Source organism: Alternaria incomplexa (assembly GCF_024043165.1).
Source record: "Alternaria incomplexa strain BMP 0042 chromosome Unknown scaffold_7, whole genome shotgun sequence".
Taxonomy (NCBI): domain Eukaryota; kingdom Fungi; phylum Ascomycota; class Dothideomycetes; order Pleosporales; family Pleosporaceae; genus Alternaria; species Alternaria incomplexa.
This window is the reverse complement of record NW_026249856.1, coordinates 932,110-949,793: the sequence shown is the minus strand read 5'-3', so window position 1 is coordinate 949,793 and position 17,684 is coordinate 932,110. Positions and strand designations below refer to the sequence as shown.

Sequence of the window (17,684 nt, the reverse complement as noted above, 5' to 3'; positions counted from 1 at the left end):
GTAATGAGTCAAGGCACGAGCTCGTCACCACCGACAAGTCGCGTAGATCGAAGTGTCAAAGCTGTCTCGCTCGTGAGATGACGCGTAGAAGCCCGTGCGCTGCATACCCCACAATCCAGGATACCGGGTACTGCTCTGCCGTCATGTCCTTCTGCCTTCACTTGATCACTTTGCAATCTAGACTCGACATTTTGAAGACGAATTTTCAACTTCTCTTTAGTTACATTTATTCGCAGCCGTGATGTGGAACCCTTGCGCACTACCGACACCCCGGAATCGATCTCAGAGTACATAATGGTTGTGAAACCACTTATTCCAGGTAACTCAAATCGGCCTCGTTATGGACAACGATGCGTCCGTCAGGCAATTTCTTTACTTTGTAGTATCCCAGCTTTACCGCCTCAATGGTATCGATCCCCTCAATCTTCATGCCCAGCGCACGCAAAGGCGATCTCAGAGACGGGCCCCCATACCGGCGCCACTCGTTCACCTCCTTGGGAACACCTGCCTCAGGAAGGTCATCCCAGTGATACATCTTTTTTGCGACTTCGATGCATGCGTGCCTTTTGTCTGCATTCCACCATGCAGGAAGGATCCCCACGGTCTTCTCGCTATCGGCGATGTGCTCAAGTAGTCCTTGGAAGACGTAGCCGGTGTTGTACTTGACGGTGGCGTCCATATACGAGTCGCGTGGGTCTATCATAGTTCCGAGGCTGCAACGCTTTGTCTCATCCCAAGCGCGGAAGCTCTCGATGAGGAGCTTGTAGGTTGTCGGCTCGTCTTTGTTCAGGAGAATCTTGTCAGAAGCAGAAGCTTTCTGCTCGCGAATTGTCATGGGCTCATCTTGTTTGATAAGATCAGGCATAACCCCATGATATGCTTCCACAGACGCAATACTGAGGTGAGTGTTGTGCGGGTAGATGCGTGCAGGCATGTGTTGTTCAGGCCAGTTCTCATCCTTGTGGTTACAGGGTTTGTTGCACCGGTGCTTGTGGACATCTTTCCAATGCGCCTTCTGGCAAGATAGAGAGCAGTAACGGAGCACCTTGCAGCCGCTGCAGCGCTTGAGAAGATTGGCGGGTTCTTCGATACCATTGCAGTTCGAGCATCGGAAAGGGCCTGTGGAAGGTCAGCAAAGTGACATGATCAGGAAAGCGGGTAACTCACCTTGGCTTGCCATACTGTTGCGTCGTGACTGGGTCTTTCTGTCTGAATGGTTCTTGCGAGCAGAGATGAGGAGTGAGGGAGCCTTGGTGGAGGGCGAAGACGGAGGAGGTGAGAGCATGTCTCTACCCGTAAGCTAATACAAATCGAGCAGATAACGTCTCGATGTAGCAAACACGCCTGCCGGTGACACAGTCTCTGCCTCTTTACTGATAGAATGCTTAGGTGGCCCACTATAACAGTGAGGCTAGGACGGGAAGACGCGCTCTGACTTTTTGTTGCATGTGGTACAAATCGGCAAGGTCAGGATCAGACAAGCGTTACAAGGAACATGCAATTGATACCGTTCGTAGCTTGCGCCGATGATAATTCGACCTTGACCTGTCCTGTGACAGGCATCTCACGCCTTGTGGGGGATGCAGCGGCCTGTGCCCAACCAGCTACCATTGTGTGTGAGTTAGGGAATCACCATATAACTGCAAGTGAGACAAAATTATAGTGGTCATGAAAGAAGTGCATTCGCCGATCGACACGGGTGTCGTTACTGGCCCGTCGGTCCATATCTATCTATTTGGGCAATTGCCAGTCCTTGTAGCTCCACTTCTCCGATACGTGGTACTTCTTCTGCTTGGCGTATGGGATCTGTCTTCTGGCTTCGACCTTGCCCTGAAGCATAAAAGTCCTGAAGCGGTCCTTGAGCAGATTGCCCTCTGGCTTGAGAAGACGCAGAGAGTCGCGGAGCTCGTCTGGTAGAACGACTTCGAGCGGGGCCTCTGGTAGACTGTGGTCGATTAGTAGATGTTCGATGTATGAAACGTGAATAGGTACTTACGGTGCCTTGCCGAACTGCTTCTTCCTCAGCTCCAATTCTTCGCCATCGTCCTCCTCATCCGCGAGCTCTGCATTCCTCTGTTCAAGAGCTTGTTTCACAGCGGCTCTCGCCTTCTCCTTCTCTTCTACGCTCTTGGCTAATCTCTTGATCTCCTGGACTTGTTGCTCCTTGGCTTTCATCTTTGCTTCGTGGACCGCCTTTCTTTGCGCGTCCTTTCTCCTCTTGATCTTGTTCCGTTGTGACAGCGACTTCCTCTCTGGCCTCTTCTTCTTGGCTTGCTTATCTTCGTTGTCACTGAAACCTTCCCACTCGCTCTCCCACACGCTCTCCTCGCCTGAGTCAGATTCTGTCTCAGCAGCTGCTCTCTCCATAAGCTCGGCCTCTTCGCGGGCCTCTTGCAGGCGCTTCTTCTCAACCTCGACAATCTTGTCGGATTCGCGCATGAGCTCGTTTTGCCAGTCTTCCAGCAGGGGGTTGTACGACTTTCCACCGGTAGGTTTGCGGACTGAGGGAATGGCCTTGCCGGTCTTTGCCTGCGAGATGGGTGCGTGCTTCAGTGTTTTCGGCTCGACCTTGGGCTTCTTCTTCTCAAGGTATGAGAAACGAGGATCCTCCTTGACCTCTTGCACTGCCCATGGGTCGTAAGCGGCGTCGCCAGTCTGTACGACGTCCTTCTTGGTCTGCTCGCCTCCGTATGCAATCGCCCTCAGCCTGTCGTATTCTTTGCCTGACACCTTTGCCTTCTTCCTCTTGCCATCGTCGGTGATTTCCGAGAGTCGCTTCCGGGTGGATACGGCGGGAACGGCAGAGCGCTTAGCGAGGATCTCGTCGACCTTGAGAGGCTTGTGTCGTTTCGCGACCTCTTTTTGGATCTCAGCCGATCCAAGGACATCGACGGCGAAAAGTTCGTCTGCGGTCTTCTCAGAGATGACACCACTGTAGAGGCGTTAGTGTATGCATCGACTGTGTGTTGTGATTGGAACATACCCTTGAATGATCTGGTCGCGCACATCTTCTAGGCCGGATTGAATCTCTGTGACATCGACGTTCTTGCGCCAAGCCTTCTTGCCCTTGCGACTCGACTGTTTGTATTGCGCTGGCGCTGCTTCGGTGTCCGCCATGGTGTCTATAGTTGCCGTGCTCGAAGAGTTGTGGGGTTGTTCGTTGTCGCAAAAAGTTCGACCCAAAATTCCGACCAGCAAAGCGGCGCACGGGCTGGACCCACCGGGACCCCTGCTGCACTCGGTAGTCGGTGTTGGCCGCCAGGGTGCCAGGCCTCCAGATTCGACCGACACTCCTATTCAGACACGACACCCCACCAAGACACACGGACGGGATATTGCTTCTGATCCTCTGCGATAACACATTTCGAGACTTCTGATTTTCTCAAAATCTACAACCTCCAGTCACAATGGCGCAGTCGGGCTACTCAAACCCGCTCAAGAAGTTCAAGTGAGCTGTCCTCCGCGGCGGAGACCAACTTCGTATACTAACCGGCTGCAGGCTCGTATTCCTGGGCGAACAAAGTGGTATGCATACTATCGCAGATATAGCGGTTTGCGACACACGTGCTAATCTACCTTCGCAGTGGGAAAGACGTCTCTAATTACCCGCTTCATGTACGACTCGTTCGACAACACCTACCAAGCCACCATCGGCATCGACTTTCTAAGCAAGGTATGCTCGCTGCAAAGCCGCTATAGATATGACAATCCAGTGCAACATCTAATCTTCGCCGCAGACCATGTACCTCGAAGATCGGACTGTCCGCCTGCAGCTCTGGGATACCGCCGGCCAGGAACGATTCCGCTCCCTGATTCCCTCCTACATCCGCGATTCTAGCGTAGCCGTGGTTGTATACGACATCACAAACAAGAAGACGTTTGAAAACACAAGAAAATGGGTAGACGATGTCAGAGGCGAGCGCGGCAACGATGTCATTATTGTGCTCGTGGGCAACAAGACCGACTTGAACGACAAGCGCGAGGTTACAACGGCGCAGGGTGAAGAAGAAGCCAAGAAGAACAACTTGATGTTCATCGAGACGAGCGCGAAGGTCGGACACAACGTAAAGGCGCTGTTCAAGAGAATTGCGCAGGCGTTACCGGGCATGGAGGGCGAAGGCCAACAAGGGCAGAGTCAGAGTACGTCTCGACGGACACATTGTTGCGGTGAACGCCATGCTAATCCAAGATGCAGTGATCGACGTGAACATCAACCCCAGCCAGCCACCGCAAGAAAACTCGTGCTCATGTTAAACAAGACATAGCCGTTTGGCAATCAACTTCGGTTCATTCGCTTAAGGGCGTACTGTAATTATTTGGGATGATGTTTTGCAAGTCTGAGAAAGTCATTGTCAGCAAGGCGTTCGGGCATGGGCCGCATGCATCTTAACGTCGGAAACGTAATCTGTAGTATACCAGTGCGTACCCATGCGTACCACTGCATGACGTCAATGGAGAGATGCCGAGTGCTGTTTGGATTGTATGCATTGGAAGCCCGCATCTATCCCAACGCCGCCCCAGCCAGATGAATCATGCTCAACCAGAACGCCGGCCGTAGAATTGACCGACTGCGCCGATGCTGATCCATATACAAGAATATTACAGGGGCCGTTATCAGGTGGAGCGGGGTCCAAGAATGCTTGCTGAATTTATCGAAGTACTATCGTCGCAGTGTTTTACTCGAGGTCGCCTGCCGAGCCAGCCTCAGACGGCGTCTTGCTGCCGCCGACGGGGATTGACGTGTCAACTGCGATCATCTCGGCGAGAATGTCGAGGACGGGCTGTCGGGTGTTAGCGGGCCGTCGCCAATTCAAGGCGAAGAGCAGCAACGTACTTTGGGAACGGTCTTGTCGTAGATGTTGATCAATTCCCGCGGGTTGGGGTAGACCTTCAATGCGCGGTAGAAGCATAGCGCCGCCTCGACGTTGTCCGCACCTGGCAAACAATTAGCACCACGTCCCACCAAGAGGGCCAAACATAACCGTACCCTTCTGCACCATTCCTTCTCCCTGCGCAACCTCTTGCATAAAGTACGCCTCCACCTCCTCGGGGTCCTTGGGGAAGCCCTCCTCGTTTGCCCGCTCTACCGCCTCTCGGATCGCCTTCTTCTGCTCGGCGCCTTGTGCCTCGGCCTCCTCCTTGGCCGCCCGCTCTGTTCGCTTCGACTCCTTCTTGAGCTGCTTGCGGAAGCCCGGGTCGTTTCGTCGCTTGTAGTCGAAGTAGGCGGCGTATGCGAGAAGGCCTGTGACGATGGTGCCGGCGCTAATGGCCGCAATGGTCGATGGTTTTAACGACGAGTTGGACATGATGGTGGTGCGATTCGTGGGAGTGAAAAGCGCAATCAGGCGGGGAAGGAGCAGCTGGAGCCCTTTGAATTGGCGGCAGGTGATGGCGGTGATGTGGTGTGGTGTTTAACTTTTTCTCAGTGTTCAGGGAAGGCACGATTCACCAAAGTGGGCCCGAGCTCGCACTCGAGACCGCGGCTCCACGCATGACGGGGCTCTACGAGTACCTGTCAACATCCACGGACGCGCACTCATGGCGCAGCTGCCCTCGCTACCACTGACCACAACTCCACTCCCGGCCTTTTCGACGCAGGAATTGGACAAGTGTTAGAGGTAAATAACCTGGAAGCCTACATTGCGTTGGGGTTTGGCTAGCTTTCGTTCTCATGCTGATGTAGACTGTAGGGCACCTGTTCCGTTTCATCCTTGCATAAAGTGCTGCGCTCCTACACCACAACAATCGGGGGATCTTGCAGGCAAGATGTCGGAGAAACAGAAGGGCATCTCCCTCCGCAAGAAGCGGGGGGATGAGAGCAAGAAGAACGCGCCGCCGCCCACCATCAGCGCGCCGCGACAGATTAGTGCGCCCATGCCCGCAGGCGTCGCTGCTGCTGCCGCCGCTTCACTCCCAAGCTCCGGGCGCCCTTCGAACGAATCCAGCCGATCGAGGACCAGACAGGATGGCCCTCCATCACAGCCAAGACCGCAGCGGCCAGATAAGACGGCGGATCTCGTCAAGAGGAGGTACTCCCAGAAGATCACGACGCTTCCTAGCGATTTCGGAAATGGGGAGCCTATGCCGCAGATGCCACAAATGCCCGTTCAGTACAGAGAGAAGAGCCAGACGAGAGAGGGACGGCCGCCCGGAAGCTCCAATGGACGGGTCCTGCAAGTCGACCCGCGCGCATTGCGGGACCCCAACCTGGAAGTAGAGCGATGTAAGGCCGACATATGGTGATTTGGTTGCCTACATGCTGACTCGCACAGATGTATCAACTATCCTCGCAGACGCCTCTGAAGCAGACATCAGCCGCTACCAGGACGAGCTGCGCAAGACAAAGCATCGTACATCGCTCGACCTCCAGCATAACGTATACCAAAACCGCACACAGTTTATCAAGATCAGTAAAGAAGCAGAGAAGCTCAAGGGCGAAATGCGGACCCTTCGTCAGTTGATGTCTGACCTGACAACTACCTTGGAGCAGACAGCATCAGCTACGGGTGCCGCCAATGACACTGCGAGCTCGCGAAGAGCTAACCGAAGTTCGATCGGAGATCTGAATCAACTGCGCGCAGGCCAGCTACAACAGCTTTACAGGGACGTCGAGGGCTCGCAGAAGTATCTACCACCTATCCCTGGACGATATATCGTGTGGAAGTCAACGAGATGGTTCGAACTGGACTCTGCAACGCTCAAGGCAAGACGAAGAGTGAGACTACTACTACTGAATGATCATCTCCTTATCGCATCAGAGAAAAAGGCACGCAACGATGTTCCCGGACAGCGTGATGGCAACAGAGCGAATATGGAGTTTACTGCCCAGCGATGTTTTCCCCTACAAGATACCCAAGTGATTAGGACGCCGGAAGAGCGCATCATCATACGCGCTGGCTCTGAATCCTTCACATACGACACCAAGAAGGAAGACAGTGGTGATAAGTCCGCTTTCGTGGCTACCTTCCGCAAGACTAAGGATGACCTGCGCAAGAGCCAAGAAGCGGATGTGCAGGAGAAAGACCGAACGCAAGACTCCTACAGCCACCTTCTTTCACGCGACCCTGCTTTCATGAACAGGACAGAGTTGTTGGACAATCTCTCAGACGGCATCAACAACGAACAAGTCAGTACTTTTGTTGACATTGACGGACAACAACGCAATATCCGGTGGGTAGAAAGTCAACTAGACGATTTAGACATTGAGATCGCGCTTCAACATTTCCAGGAAGCAGTCCTGAAAGTGGATCGGCTCAAGGCACTTGCAAAGAACATTAGAAGCAATGAGATGGCCAAGACAATCGTTACCTACAAGGTCAATGAGCGCGCTGCGAAGCTTGCGAATGTTCTAGTCAAGCACATGGTAGAGCACAACAACTGGTTCACGTCTGTCAGGCAACACGTGAGTTGGGTAGTCCAACTAGGCTTCGAAGACCGCGCACGAGAAGCCTATCTGGAAGCTCGCGGTAACCTGATCAGAACTCGCACGCGGTATGTCTCCACTCTATCAAAGTCCACATCACCCACTGACTCTTTCAGGCAATGCATATTCGAAGGCAATCTCCCAGACTATATCTTCCAGATCTCCTACATCTATTTCACCATCATCAAGAACACCGTCGACATGTATCAGAAGTGCTTCCCACAACAGCTCATGTCCGCGTGCGTCAAGTGGTCGAAAGAGCATATCGACCAATTCAACATACTATTAAAAAGGCAGCTAAGTAGCGTGGATGAAGGTGGCAATGTATGGAACGAGTGCTTGAGACTGGCACATGAACATGCAGAGATGCTCAGGGAGGTTGGATTGGATTTCACTGAATTGGTCGGGAATGGAATCAGTGCACAGGATGGCGAAGAAGACCAGCCAGTAGGTTTAGGGGTGTCTTAAGCATTGGGGCTGCGCTCAACAATGGAATACCACGCCTCGCAAACAGCAAACAATTTTAACATGACCATTGGCGTTTGGTGTTCATCGTCGCAGCAGCATGTGCTTTTCTTTGTCAACGCCCGCCGCTACTACCTCATCCACAGCCGCCTACCACTCTTACCAAGACTCTCTCAGACTTTTCCTCACTACTAATCTCTCTACGTTGGCTTGGAAAACAGCGCTAAGTGTGTTAGCGTGTCGCATGTTGTCGTTGCCTTGTGAGATCTCGCCTTCACCTAGGGAATGTGGGTCTATAGCTGACAGCAATTGTCGATTGCCTCTCTCACTCCTACATTCAACAAGTCCGCTTGAAATTAGGACAACGACGCCCCAACTCGTACCAAATCTGCCAACAGTTTACCCGCATCAAGATTGTGTTCGACTACCACCTCCAAGATGCCTACGGAAGCAGAAAATATCAACTATCTATACTTGGTCCTAACCAACGATGGCAGCCCTGTCGTAAGTCTCATCGTCTCCCTTTTTGGTTTGCATCTTCATTCAAGTCCCGTATACTGACCCATTGTAGATTGATTGGGATGCCGTCTCCGCCGCGCTCGACCTCAACAAGAGCGCCGTGACAAAACGATGGTCGCGTCTTAAGCAGTCCATGGACAGGAACGAGGTTCCCGGAGGTACAACGTACCAGTTCCTTTGGCTTTGTGTCAAGCACCATAAGCGAACTCAGGTGAGCACCAATTCACGTCCAGCCACATAGTTCGAGAAACCAGCAGCCACTAACAATAGTCTCTTAGCCCCCAAACTGGAGTGAAATCGCAGCCAAGGCCAATACTACTTCTGGAGCGGCGTCCAAGCGCTATTCTCGCATGAAGAAGGTATTCGAGGACAACGACACCGCTCCCGATGCAGGCACTCCTCGCTCGCCCGTCAAGAACACCCCCACCAAGGCCAAGGGTACTCCGAAGTCCACTGTCAAGAAGCCTCGCAAGGCCACCACTTCCTCTGGCGACGACCAGGACGACGTTCAAACTACCCCGGCCAGTAAGCGCAAGCGTGCCTCGCCGAAGAAGAAGGTCGCTGCTACCGATGAGGAAGCCGAGATCAAGCCTGAGCCAGACAACGAGGGCGAAGATGAGGACGATGAGCTCCTAGATACTAAGCCCAAGCGCGCGAAGGTCGGCAAGAACAAGATCAAGGTCATCCCCAAGCCCAAGCCCAAGGATATCGTCAAGAAGGAAGAGACCACCGACGACGGCGAGGACTCTTTCGTCGACGCCCAGGAATCGCTTGACCACCAGGAAGATGCTCAGGATGTCCACCGCGACAGCTACGCCGTTCAAGACCGTAAGTCATCCTACCCTGCAACCCCTCGCTATTCCTATCAGCATACTGAACATCTACTAGCGGAGCCAGCTAACTCCCTTGGTTGCAGCGATGACTTCATCTGAGTTGCATACGCCAGCTGATGTGAGCTGTGTCGATGGTTGCGCGCAATGTACTTGCCATGCCAACGAAATCGCTAGCGTACTTATGAGCAGGGACTCGGGAATGGCTCAGTCACAGCGCGTAGAGCTTGAGGAGATGGTCGGTAATATGGGCTGAGGGTGCTCTTCATCTTCACGAGGAGTTTGGTGGATTTCTGCAGCATGCATTACATAGATTTTGGCGTCGGGCGGAATACGGTGCATAACGATAGCGTCGACTGAGCTTTAAGGGAAAAGGCTTTCAATCTTTATGTTCGATGTGCAGAGTGTTTGATTCCTGGAAGCGCTGAGCTGATAAAATTCTCCCACGCCCTTCATAAAGCCAGTTCGTGATACTTGCTCACGAGCCCGCCAATTACGGTGTCAACACCAGTTTTCCAGTTGTCTTCCTGCTCTCGATGTCCTTAGTTGCACGCACAATCTCGCTCAACGGATACACGTCGTGAATTTTGACATTCAGTCCGTCCTTCTCGATGAAGTTCCACAGCTCCTTTGCCGCCGTCTGCAGTTCTTCGCGAGTGGCGATGTAGTTGAACAGCGTAGGTCGGACGAGCTTGACGTTCTTTGCTCCCAAGCGACTAGACGATGTGTCAGCTACATTCTCACATGAATAGTATAAGAGAGACTCACGCAAGAGCGAAACCCTCAACTGGTCCCGATGCGTTTCCAAACGAGCACATCGTGCCCTTCCTCCTTACGACAGACAACGAGCTGTCAAAGGTGGACTTGCCGACAGAGTCGAAGACTGCGTGCACACCCTCGCCTCCAGTAGTCTCTAGGACTTCCTTCACGAAAACGTCTCGGTTGTCCTCGTGGTATTCCAGTAACACCTCTGCGCCGTTCTGCTTTGCCAAGTTCCTCTTCTCTTCTGTGCTAGCTGTAGCAATGACTCTTGCGCCGACAGCCTTCAGTAACTGGCAGAGCCATAGTCCTACGCCACCAGCTGCAGCGGTAACGAGAATCCAGTCGCCTTCCTTGACTTCGTAAGCATCACGGATTAGAGTCACGGCGGTTAGTGCCTGGAGAATCGAAGCGGCGGCTGTCTTGGTGGAGATGGAATCAGGGAGCGGAATTGTGTAGTTCGCGGGCGCAGCAGTATATTCTGCGTACGCGGATTGCCCCATATAGGCTACGCGCGCACCCGGTTTGAGATCAGAAGGTGCGTTGGGTCCGACGGAAGCGACGGTTCCAGCGCCTTCCCGACCGAGAACATACGGGAACTGCGGCGGCTTATATACACCGGAGCGGAAGTAGCTGGCGACAGTTTAGCATAAAATCTTGGTTTCTGAGCAGGTGGACAGGGGTGCTCACGTGTCGATGTAGTTGATGCCGATGAACTCGTTCTTGACCAAGACCTCGCCTTCTTTGGGCTCTGGAACTGGTACATCAGTCTTGTACTGCAGAACTTCTGTTCCACCGGTCTTCTCGATGTATACGGCCTTCATGGTCTTTGGGAGTGAAGACATGGTTCTGATGATGGACGCTCTTGGAGCAATGTGCGAATTGATGGCTGCAAGTCGTGCTGTCGATCTGGAGAGTAGATTCGTCGAGCGCAGAGTGTGTGATGCCAGCGTCATGAGTCACAAAAGATGGGCTAATGGCCGACTCAATACAAGCAAGCTACCTAGGTATCTCAAGAGAGGCATGCCCGTTGATGATAAATACGCGCGGACACGGCGTTAATTCCGAGCGAGCTGCGAGGTGACAGCCCCGCTCCCCGCACACGTCATTCTCGTCTCAGTTCGCAACTTCCTTTCGGACGCGGCAGTCGCAGTCGCTTCCCGTTTCTAATGAATTGATGCATCGGCCTCTATGAGAATGTACTTCGTAGGGCGCGCCAGCATTATGTCAACCCGGTAGGGCGTGTTCATTACAAAGCGACAGATCATAGATGCTACAAGTTAGCCATGCGGGCATCACCCGCCGCTCATCGGCCTGCTGGGCTGCGCACCATCTCTCAAGTATCTATAATGTTCTTTCTCTTTCCTCATCTTGATCACGTGCATACCTGTGCACCTTGCATTCTCCCCACTAGGTACGCGCAGGTAGAGAATACTCCTCTTGAATTGAGATAGGCTCCTGGCAGAACGAAGCATAGCGTGATTAGTATCGCGTCTGTAAGCTATTACGTAGGTAGACTACGATGTCACTTTTACCGACGACAGCATTATCTTGCTCTCTCTCTCTCGCTCTCAGCTTCGGAAGCCAAACCACGCGAGTTTACTTCCCACGTGTAAGACTACCTGGAGATGTCTATCTTCTCTATCAACTGAGGTGCCTCACTCATAATTCATTCTCTATGTCAAAATGGCAGGGAACTACGCTCAAGGACGGAAGGTCAGCGAAAGAATCTAAGCACACCGTAAGCTCGCTACTGTCCCGACTTCCATAACAATGTACTCATGGAACCCCCAATCTTTCTGACATCATCGGTATTCAAGTGCGTTTACTGGTATACTACTAGCATGACCTAGCGATCGCTGAGCGTGACAGTACATGGAAGGCTTTTATCGAGATGCCCTCCCATCAGAGCTCAGTGAAGACGTGGAAAGAAGACGAGAATCTCGAGTTATGCACATCCTGCATGGAGAGTTGGACTAGTCATTCTACATGCTCCTTCCCAAAGCAGCATTGCGCTCGCGCGGAAGTCTTGAAAAGCGGTGACCGAGCGCGCAGTGCAAACGGTCACACGTTCTACTAGTCTCGCACATTTTCCTCGCCCTTGACACTTCGTTGAAAATACTCATCGCCGTCCAACGTCGCCTTCTTACACCAAAAACCCGACGTCTGCTACCCGGTGCGATCATGCTGGGTCCTGAATTGCCCGAGCATCAGCTCATGTGCAAGAAGATGCCCACACGCAGTAAGGAACTTTTCTTCTTCTCAACGAAACAACTATTCATCACAAACAGACCATACCCCAGAAGAAGCTTCAGACTCTGCCGACCGACATATCGATGAACTTCCTAAATTCTCGAAGCTATCTCAGCGTTCCAGCGATGCTCACGAGCAACCCGGCGCGGAGGAAACCACAGACGACAGCAAGACAACAAGCCACGCCGTAGACGAGAACCAGCAGCGCAGCGCCACCAATGATGATACAAACGACGCAGATCTACTACGCGAGATCAAGAAGCTGCGCACAATGCTGGAGAAGACAAAGCATGTCGAGGACAAACTCGCTACCCTAGAGGTACGCTTGAGTGCTTCAGAGAGCAGAGAGAAGTCGATGGGTGATCGGCTTGATGCCATTACTCAGGAGCGGGACGAAATGGAACGGCAGCATCGGGTTCTTTGGAATAACTGTTTCTTTTTCAAGGCATGCCTGACAGACCTGACAGACAAGGAGACTAAAGCTCTAGATGTTCTGTACAGGGCCCATTCTCTACTCAAAGAACAAGTTGGGAAGCTAGCAACTGAGCAGGAAGCGTTCAATAAAGAGAACAAAGGCTTGGGTGACAAGTTGCAGACCATGGTCGAGTTCGCTACAAAGTCAAAGAATGCCGCAGTTGTGGGTAGGATCGCGAACGAGTCGGCTATGGCTCACATCAAGAATCTAGAGGAGAAGGTCGAAGAACTGGAGACAGAGTCGAGAAAGCAAGAGACCTTGGCCAAGCAAGAAGCGTTCGAGAAACGGCGGAGCGCTATGAACTAGGGTTAGTGAGCAAGATGACGCCTTCATATGTATAACAGAAACGTTCTGGTTCACTCGAAGTTTGGGAGGGTACCATTGGAATCTGGAAAGTGCAACAAGAGAGTGATCATCGGAATGAAAAGGAAGCGATGCGCGATATACAGAGGAGACCGTTGTTGCATCGCACCGTAGGCAATCATCTCGCCCAATAACTAGAGCTCGGTGGTTTTTAAAGCCTACACCTGCAGCACACTTACCAATGAGGCTGCGAAACACACTCATATTTCCACTGCCACTTAATCAAAGTTCTGCCATACTTTCCAGATCTGATCCTAGGGTGAGGTGTCCTCTTTCACTTTTCGCGTAGCTGTATGGAGTTGGGTTACTGCTTCCCTCTCATCGCTCCTCCCTCAATCGCCTTCATCGGCGCGTGTCGGTGAGGCCACTAACCACTTCCGGTATCTTCAGTCGTCATATCACGATGAAGATGAGCCCACTTTAGGCGCAATATTCCACAGCTTCGTTTCGCCCTGCGAGAACCTTAGTAACAACACGCCCATTCGTTCAGATTGCATACTCCCACATCATGGCGCCCACCGGAATCACCCTCGAGGACGTACAAGCATGGGCAATCCGAGATTTCCCCCACCAGTTCAAGCACCTACCTGATGCGGGAGCATTTCGTACACAGTTCAACATCATCCGCGGGTACAATCAGGACAGAGGCTTCAAAAGCTTTGTCATCGGCAGCACCTACACTAAAACAAGGAAGCCGGTAGACCTTATGGCCTGGCTTGCAGGTCCCCACATAGTCATCGGCTACATTGGAAAGAACCGGAAAGGGGAGCAACAGATTCGCCGTATGGCCTTGACAAAAGAGAGCGCCTCTTCTTGGAGCTTGGGATTTCCGTTCAACTTGATCCCACCGACTCAAAGCCAGACAGAGGTTGCTTGCTGTGATGCTATGCTACGCTACTACTTCCTTGCAAAAGGCTGGAGAGTAGGCGTAATCGACGACTCGAACGTGTTCAACAGGTTCGTAGCCAGGTTTCCCTATGCGTGCCGGGCTATTGCCGACGCGGTCGCGGAGAGGCCCGAACCGGTTCCGACCCCATACGCTACGATCTTTCCACCAGAAGCTAGTCGTGCGCCGATAGCGTCAGCAAACTACCAGTGTATGTCTAAGATCAGCCATCAATGAGTTCTGCGTAACTAACAGTCGAGCTCAGCGCCTTATCCCGAGAGGGCTCCCTACCTTTACGAGCAGACCGCCAACGATCCACTCCCAAGCAGCTCGTATACTGTGCTCAGCAGCCCGTCGCCCAGTCCGCCGCCGATTGAGAGTTCTATAAGGCCCCGGGTACTATGCTCCCCACTTGAGCTGCAGACTCGATTCGGATATCCACAACCAGACAGTCCTGGTGGGGACCAGATGGCGGCACTCAATGAATCGCACAATGCCGGCGAGCGAGACAGCCTCGAGCTACGAAACAAGCTATTTGATCTCAACATCCAACTCATGATTGCGGAGGGTCGCGCTCGGGATGCTGAGACAGTAGCGCAGAAAGCCCAAGAAGAGTCACAACTCTGGAAGAAAAGGTACGAAGAAGCCGAGTCGTACAGAATCAAATATGAGGAGATTCGGAGCCACTTTGGATTGCAGGAGCAGGATGAACGCAGAGCGTGAAGGTCAAAGGTCAGAAGTGAAATTGAGAGGATGGAAGTTGTGGATGTATATGTCACGCAAAGTGCCAGCGATAGAGGAGGTGTGGATAACGTTTCGGTTGTAGCAGCGGTCGAGGGCGAACAGTTGATGCGGGAGGCAGCGCGGTGCGATGATAATCTAAGGGTAAATCCGGGCGATCCGATCGCATGAGCGTAGCGTCACTGTCAGCTTTACTTTGAGGAATACATCGCTTTCGTGCGTAAACTCTTACCGGTGCTCTTCGATGGAGGGAAGATGAGACGTGTCCAGGGTCCATTCACATGGGGCCTTAAGAGACAAGGGCGCCCCGCTTACGTCGCGGACGCGTTCCCACGCGGACACAGCGTGAACCAAGTTCGCGCACCGCCGCTACGTCATCGCTCACATCGCAATCAAGCGCAAGCCCACAAACATCTACCGCGCGCAGAATCCCCACCTCACATGATCGATGCGCATATACATATTTTACTACTCTTCCATCCCTAGAGTATATTCCAAACCTATTTGAGGCTCTTTTCGGCATGGGCGCGTTACTCTCTTCCATCCTTGCGCCTATCGCCCTACCGCTGGGCTCATTCTTGGCCATTCCTATGCTATCCTCATGGTCGACAGGCCTAAACCTCATCTTCCTCTCGGTCGCATGGACGACAATCGCCGCATCCTATTCTCCTCTCCAACTTGAGCTAGTTGCGCCACTGGTAATTCGGCTATCTCTCTACATCATACCCAGCCTGATCTTCTTGCTATTCGACATCGGATTACCAAGTCTAGCAATCGAGTTCAAATCTCAAGGACAATGGGGTATCCCAAACAATCAGAAGGGTGGCGCACGCGCAGTGAGGAGGGTAATTGCGTGGAGCTGTGCAAATGTACTGCTTAGTGTGGCGTTGCAAGCGGGTATTGAGTTCTTGATCACAGACGTACTGCAGATGAGGAGTCTGCTACTCATCAAAGGCAGTCGATGGGGATTGAATCACCTGCCAAACCCATGGACGATGGTCAAACATGGCATTTTCGGACTCTTATCTCGTAACGTAAGATCCCATGATTGCGTTCCCTAACAAAGACGTACTGACAGACATGTCATAGGTTTTGCAATACTATATCCACACACATCTGCTGCACTCTCCGACTGGCGGTGTACTCTCGGACTTGCATCAGAGCTGGCACCACAGCATCAAGATCCCCTACTCCTTTGCCGCAAACTACGACCACCCCATCTGCCACCTCCTGCACCGCTTCCTGCCTCTATACCTTCCAGCAATTGCTCTTCGGATGCATATCCTCACTTACTTGATCCTGATCGCTATCTTCAGTCTAGAAGAGACCTTTGTGTACTCTGGGTATAATGTCCTACCCTCAACCATCATGCTGCGAGGCATGGCACGACGCGCCGATGCGCACATGATGAGTGAAGGAGAGGGTAATTACGGATGCATGGGTGTCTTGGACTGGTGCCACGGGACAACAATTGGTAAGGATGTCGTTGAGGACCTGAAGGCGGAGATGGAGAAGCACAACGTGGAGGAGAAGGCGGGGAAAGCTATAGATGGCGCGGGGGAAGCGGCTAACGGACTGGCGGGGAAGTTTGGCAGGACTAGGAAAGGAAGGGGAAAGAAGTAAGTAGGTCAAGCGGCGAGCCTAGGGTCATGTAACGAGGTCTGTATACGTGTGGCATTGGCGCAATTGGTTCGGTGGTAGTGTCCTTGGTTAGCGGTCGCTTCTGATACCCTTACGTCTGGTCGCTGGGAGTTCGTGGGCAGTTGGCGCAGTATCGGTCGAAGAATGTAACGTCTGTATCTCTATTCTTTGCATCAGTACTCGATTACCACCCAGTATGTACTGCGCCAATTGAACGCCCAACTATGACATCACGCAAGCGGAGACCAAATGTTCACTTTTGGACCGTCTCAGATTCGCTCGCTTCATATAAAGTCTTATGGTAAATGCCTTGTCGGAATCCTCCATGAAAAAAATTGGCTGCCGTGCCGCTGCGAGTCTTGTTTCTCGCTAGTACAGCCGCAGTATGCCGAAGTCGTCTTTCATCCCATGCACTGAACGCCGAATGCCCGATCGTTATCCGTCGCTTAGAAGACCATCTGGTGAGGCCTGTCGGAGCTACGGAGGCTGAAGCTGGCACCGAGGTAGTCGGCGAGGTGAGCCTCCTTCTTGATGGTGGCCAGGAGAGCCTTGTCGACGGCCTTCTGGTCCTCGACGCGGTCCTTGGAGGTCTCCTTCTTCTGTGGCTTTTGTCAGTATTGTCGCATTGCACTTCCATTGTGTGTACGTACCTCGGGCTTCTCGCCCTGCTTGAAGAAAGCATCCTCACCCGGCTTGTGGGCGGCCTTGTCCTTGGTGAAGTAGCCGTCCTGGCTGCACTTCTCCACAACCTTCTCGTCTACGCCGCTCAGGTCGACGCTGGTAGAGGTAGCGATGACATATCGGGCGTTTACGCGGCGAAGGGGAACACCGTTGACTTTGAAGGGACCGGTAACAAGGAGGACACCCTGGGAAAGGTGCTTGAGGACGACGACGCGCTTGCCGCGGAAGCGACCAGCAAGGAGGATGACGACGGTACCGGGCTGGAGAGACTGGCGGACCTTCGCAGGGCGGACAGACTTGCGGGCCTTGAGTCGCAGTTAGCGGAGCTCCAATTGATGTCTTGATTCTTGTCCTTGCACCCAAACACCCGCCGCATGCTGTCGCAGTGAATGCACCCAGCACCCCTGCAGTCCTTCTCTTCCGTGCAAACCATCGTCTATCGCGAACGTACCTTCTTGGGGACAGCAACGTCCTCAGCAGGGTAGTACTTGCTGGCCTTCTGCGAGTGGTGCGGTATCGACCTCTCCCCCTTGGAGAACTTCTGGGTGGTGGGCTTCGTGTCCTCTTGTTTGGCCGCCATTTCGTTTCGCTGTGGTCGTTAGTGCTGGTCGGTGGTGTTGGCGATGGAATCGATTTTCGTGAATTCGA

At 52.8% G+C, this 17,684-nt stretch overlaps 11 protein-coding genes across 11 annotated transcripts; 6 read left to right on the top strand and 5 right to left on the bottom strand.

Moving 5' to 3' along the window:
• Positions 1 to 310: 310 nt before the first annotated feature.
• J4E90_005514 (uncharacterized protein) lies at positions 311 to 1,180 on the bottom strand (the record flags this gene model as incomplete). The annotated part of the gene is made up of 2 exons (XM_051435067.1): positions 311 to 1,119; positions 1,168 to 1,180. 2 exons carry the CDS (start codon positions 1,178 to 1,180, stop codon positions 311 to 313), a joined length of 822 nt encoding a protein of 273 aa, XP_051291091.1.
• A 551-nt stretch (positions 1,181 to 1,731) lies between these two features.
• Positions 1,732 to 3,117, bottom strand: J4E90_005513 (uncharacterized protein; the record flags this gene model as incomplete). The annotated part of the gene is made up of 3 exons (XM_051435066.1): positions 1,732 to 1,945; positions 1,997 to 2,932; positions 2,984 to 3,117. The coding sequence occupies 3 exons, from the start codon at positions 3,115 to 3,117 to the stop codon at positions 1,732 to 1,734; spliced, it is 1,284 nt and encodes a 427-aa protein (XP_051291090.1).
• Positions 3,118 to 3,407: 290 nt separating this feature from the next.
• On the top strand, positions 3,408 to 4,254 carry RAB6B (Ras- protein Rab-6B; the record flags this gene model as incomplete). The annotated part of the gene is made up of 5 exons (XM_051435065.1): positions 3,408 to 3,448; positions 3,500 to 3,525; positions 3,585 to 3,673; positions 3,738 to 4,140; positions 4,196 to 4,254. 5 exons carry the CDS (start codon positions 3,408 to 3,410, stop codon positions 4,252 to 4,254), a joined length of 618 nt encoding a protein of 205 aa, XP_051291089.1.
• A 422-nt stretch (positions 4,255 to 4,676) lies between these two features.
• Positions 4,677 to 5,306, bottom strand: J4E90_005511 (uncharacterized protein; the record flags this gene model as incomplete). The annotated part of the gene is made up of 3 exons (XM_051435064.1): positions 4,677 to 4,781; positions 4,835 to 4,935; positions 4,988 to 5,306. 3 exons carry the CDS (start codon positions 5,304 to 5,306, stop codon positions 4,677 to 4,679), a joined length of 525 nt encoding a protein of 174 aa, XP_051291088.1.
• Positions 5,307 to 5,766: 460 nt separating this feature from the next.
• J4E90_005510 (uncharacterized protein) lies at positions 5,767 to 7,891 on the top strand (the record flags this gene model as incomplete). Its single annotated transcript, XM_051435063.1, has 3 exons — positions 5,767 to 6,223; positions 6,273 to 7,491; positions 7,540 to 7,891. 3 exons carry the CDS (start codon positions 5,767 to 5,769, stop codon positions 7,889 to 7,891), a joined length of 2,028 nt encoding a protein of 675 aa, XP_051291087.1.
• Positions 7,892 to 8,326: 435 nt separating this feature from the next.
• On the top strand, positions 8,327 to 9,339 carry J4E90_005509 (uncharacterized protein; the record flags this gene model as incomplete). The annotated part of the gene is made up of 4 exons (XM_051435062.1): positions 8,327 to 8,392; positions 8,460 to 8,618; positions 8,686 to 9,235; positions 9,296 to 9,339. The coding sequence occupies 4 exons, from the start codon at positions 8,327 to 8,329 to the stop codon at positions 9,337 to 9,339; spliced, it is 819 nt and encodes a 272-aa protein (XP_051291086.1).
• A 391-nt stretch (positions 9,340 to 9,730) lies between these two features.
• On the bottom strand, positions 9,731 to 10,841 carry J4E90_005508 (uncharacterized protein; the record flags this gene model as incomplete). The annotated part of the gene is made up of 3 exons (XM_051435061.1): positions 9,731 to 9,953; positions 10,006 to 10,629; positions 10,687 to 10,841. 3 exons carry the CDS (start codon positions 10,839 to 10,841, stop codon positions 9,731 to 9,733), a joined length of 1,002 nt encoding a protein of 333 aa, XP_051291085.1.
• Positions 10,842 to 12,180: 1,339 nt separating this feature from the next.
• On the top strand, positions 12,181 to 13,030 carry J4E90_005507 (uncharacterized protein; the record flags this gene model as incomplete). The annotated part of the gene is made up of 2 exons (XM_051435060.1): positions 12,181 to 12,238; positions 12,288 to 13,030. The coding sequence occupies 2 exons, from the start codon at positions 12,181 to 12,183 to the stop codon at positions 13,028 to 13,030; spliced, it is 801 nt and encodes a 266-aa protein (XP_051291084.1).
• A 565-nt stretch (positions 13,031 to 13,595) lies between these two features.
• Positions 13,596 to 14,696, top strand: J4E90_005506 (uncharacterized protein; the record flags this gene model as incomplete). The annotated part of the gene is made up of 2 exons (XM_051435059.1): positions 13,596 to 14,044; positions 14,324 to 14,696. The coding sequence occupies 2 exons, from the start codon at positions 13,596 to 13,598 to the stop codon at positions 14,694 to 14,696; spliced, it is 822 nt and encodes a 273-aa protein (XP_051291083.1).
• Positions 14,697 to 15,235: 539 nt separating this feature from the next.
• On the top strand, positions 15,236 to 16,337 carry J4E90_005505 (uncharacterized protein; the record flags this gene model as incomplete). Its single annotated transcript, XM_051435058.1, has 2 exons — positions 15,236 to 15,748; positions 15,804 to 16,337. The coding sequence occupies 2 exons, from the start codon at positions 15,236 to 15,238 to the stop codon at positions 16,335 to 16,337; spliced, it is 1,047 nt and encodes a 348-aa protein (XP_051291082.1).
• Positions 16,338 to 16,801: 464 nt separating this feature from the next.
• Positions 16,802 to 17,616, bottom strand: J4E90_005504 (uncharacterized protein; the record flags this gene model as incomplete). The annotated part of the gene is made up of 3 exons (XM_051435057.1): positions 16,802 to 16,954; positions 17,006 to 17,341; positions 17,488 to 17,616. The coding sequence occupies 3 exons, from the start codon at positions 17,614 to 17,616 to the stop codon at positions 16,802 to 16,804; spliced, it is 618 nt and encodes a 205-aa protein (XP_051291081.1).
• Positions 17,617 to 17,684: the final 68 nt, after the last annotated feature.